Source organism: Sesamum indicum, linkage group LG8 (assembly GCF_000512975.1).
Source record: "Sesamum indicum cultivar Zhongzhi No. 13 linkage group LG8, S_indicum_v1.0, whole genome shotgun sequence".
NCBI classification, from domain to species: Eukaryota; Viridiplantae; Streptophyta; class Magnoliopsida; order Lamiales; family Pedaliaceae; genus Sesamum; species Sesamum indicum.
In genome coordinates, this window is record NC_026152.1 from 5,428,639 (window position 1) to 5,431,731 (window position 3,093).

Sequence of the window (3,093 nt, forward strand, 5' to 3'; positions counted from 1 at the left end):
CTGTTCTGTCTCTTGGCAACACAATGGCTCACTGAAGTAGCTCGATTCTTCGAAGTTCTTGGCTCAAAATTCAGTCTATGTTGGTTTCAATTAATTGAAGTGTCTCAACCCCCTTTTCAATCTCTCAAAATTAGCCCATTGTCTATTTTCATTTTGGATGGTTTTTCAACTTTTGAGTCAGCTTTATGTGTTGGATGTCTTCTTTCCCCATTTTCTGGAGGATGAATTGAAAGAGCATTGTTCCTGTTGGCTTTTGCTGAAAAAGAAAAACAAGGAAAAAAGGCAAAAAGAAGGATGCAGGAAAAGAAAAAGCCAAATTAAAAAAAAAAAAAAAAGAGAGATATAGTAAAAAAGAAGAAAAAAGAAAAAAAGCAGAAACAGGCAGTGAAAGAGGAAGAAAAAAAGAGATGAGTGGCAGCAGTTTTTGTTTTCGAGTTAGAAAATACAATGTTTGATTTTATGCTCCCATATATGGCCGTCCATTTTTTCCTCTTCATGCATTTTTGGTTGATGGGCTTTTTTATTTTATCTTTAACTTCTCTGTGATGTTTATTGATTTTGTATCAATTCATAATTCTTGTGTTTGCTTTGTGCAATGTTCCCTTGTGAATATAGTAAGACTTTGCGTCTTGAGCCTAAGTGGCTAAGTGTTTTAAATTGAGCCTATGTGGATGTTCGATTTTTTGCCTATGTGGCTATGTGATTATGCCTTAGTGGCAATATGTGTGTGCCTAAGTGGCTAATTGAGTTTTCGTGAAATATGATCGGTTAAACCTAAGTGGTTTGTTGAGCCTTTTGTGGCTAGATGATTTTTTGTGAATGAGCCTCGGTGGCAATATGTTATAACTTTTGTTTGAAAATTAACTTAGTGTTAATTGCTGTGTGCTAAAAGTGCTTAGTGCTAATCGAGTTGTGTGCTATGCTCTGTGCTTTAGATATTCTGTTACTAACATCTTTATTTTGTAGGTATACCGGAGCGGGCCCCTAGGCAGTGATGAGAAAAACCAGATCCTAACTCCGGACCCTGTTCCTCTAAAAGGACTTGGTCCAAGGGGGAGTATGCTATATTTTTGTAGCCCAAGTTTTTAGAGACCCAATTACTTGATTCGCTCGGACGGCCCACTATCCGATCCACGCCCGTTCGACCCGATCCGGAGAATCCTCATCGTTATTCTCTCTTATCTTTTCAAGTCTCCAACTTCCATGAGTCTTCTTTAGCCAACAAAGTTACTTGAGGAAGGACTCTATTGTTGTCCTTATCCAGCTAGTCTTCATCCCTATATAAAGCCATCTTCCTCCTCCACCAAGAGACACAAAAAAAAACAGAGAGAAAACCCAAACAGTCGTTTTTTATTTTTCAACCTTCTTTGTGAAATCTGTGTGATTAAGGTCCGGTGACCAAGAAAGAGAGAGATCTGTGTGATCGAGGGACAAAACCTTTGTGGTGTTCTTCGGGTAGTAGTGCAATCGTGAATCGGGGTGTGAGTGCGGCACTCTTGTGTGTTCAAAGGATACTGGTTTGAATCTGAGCCTAATTGATACTGCAGTATTCATTTCGTTTGATTTGTTCATATATTAGTATTTTGTAACCATTATAATTTGTGTAATTATTTTGGTCCATTAACGAGTTTTATACTCTATATTCCACTGCAATAGTTGAATAGGTATTTCTGCTCTCTACCCAACACTTTTCCACACTCTCTTTCGCAATTTCTCTTTCTCTCAGTCACACCCACATACAAACACAGAATCACGAGTGAGTAATGGATTTGACCTTCCTACCAAGTCGAGGTAACCCTTTCTGCATTGAGGTAGGCTACTTCGACACAGTGCTGGAGATCAAGGAGAAGATCGAGAAGGATCAGCGCATCCCCATATCCAAACAAACTCTACTTTTCGAAGGCAATGTCCTCCAAGATGAGCTGAATATCCACTACTCTGAGATCCTTGATGGGTCTCGCATCCAACTACTTGTGGAGTCTGAGGCTCTCAGCCAACTGCTCGAGATGGATGAGCTTTCACCCTTGACGATCCTGCTCCTTCTCAAAATGCCATCATCAGAGCTCATCACTCTTGAAATGGATATCAACGATACAATTCGGAGGCTGAAGGAGGAAATCCACGATATAGAAGGAGTACCGATCAACCGATTGGCCGTCCATGCAAAAGGAATCGAATTGCAGGATCATAAATCCATGCTAGACTACGGGCTGTCGGATAACTCAGAAATAGACGTAGCTATTCGGCCCTCTCCTGCCACCACTAGGTCGCGGTCGTCTTCTGGGAACATGAACAGCGGATCGAGGAAGTTGAGGATACTTGTTCTTACCCAAAGTAGTTCTGAAAAGATTCCGGTCGAGGTGAATTCCTCGGACAACGTGAGGCACCTGAGGGAGAAGCTGGAGGAGCTGAAACTGGATCTTCCACAAGAAGGGTATTTTTTCATTCACAAAAAAAATGTAATGGATGATCATCAATCTTTCAGATGGCACCGTGTTTGTCAAGGAGATACCATTGAGACTTTTCGTGGAACAGTTTCTTATATGGATAAAGATAAATAGTTACTTTTCTTCTGACGATCTCACATCGTCGAGAATTTTAGCGTGTGAGCAAATTAGTAAAAATTTGATAATGATAAAAGATTAACTTAATTTGGTGCAATTTTCAGATAATAGGGCGTTTAGGGTATTAGTACAATTTGTTCTTCTTCCTCAGTAATTAATAGTTATCAATTCCAGTTGTTCTTGGGATTGGAATTACTAGTGTGTTGTAGGAAGTGACCAATTAGGAGTCTGACTCTTGCATAGAATAGTTTCTATTAAAAAATTGGTTAAGTTGGATATTTTTCAAACTTTAATCAATACTTTAAGTAGGTTTTATCTAACGATTATGGAGTTACTTTGGGCTAATAAAATCTATAGGCTTTAATGCATTTTTAACGGAAAAGGCCACGTAAGCGTTAAGTGAAAGGGACCAAATTAAACTACTACGTTTTAAAAATTTTGAGACCAAAAGTGAGAATTTTATAATCAATGGGACCAAAAGTGTAATGGCACACGACATTTTTCGTTAAACTATCTAACGGGGAGGCGC

General features: G+C 39.1%; 1 protein-coding gene across 1 annotated transcript; it reads left to right on the forward strand.

Moving 5' to 3' along the window:
- Nucleotides 1,409-2,561, forward strand: LOC105167797 (polyubiquitin-like). Its single transcript, XM_011087611.2, has one exon. The coding sequence runs from the start codon at nt 1,764-1,766 to the stop codon at nt 2,559-2,561; it is 798 nt and encodes a 265-aa protein (XP_011085913.1). The 5' UTR covers nt 1,409-1,763.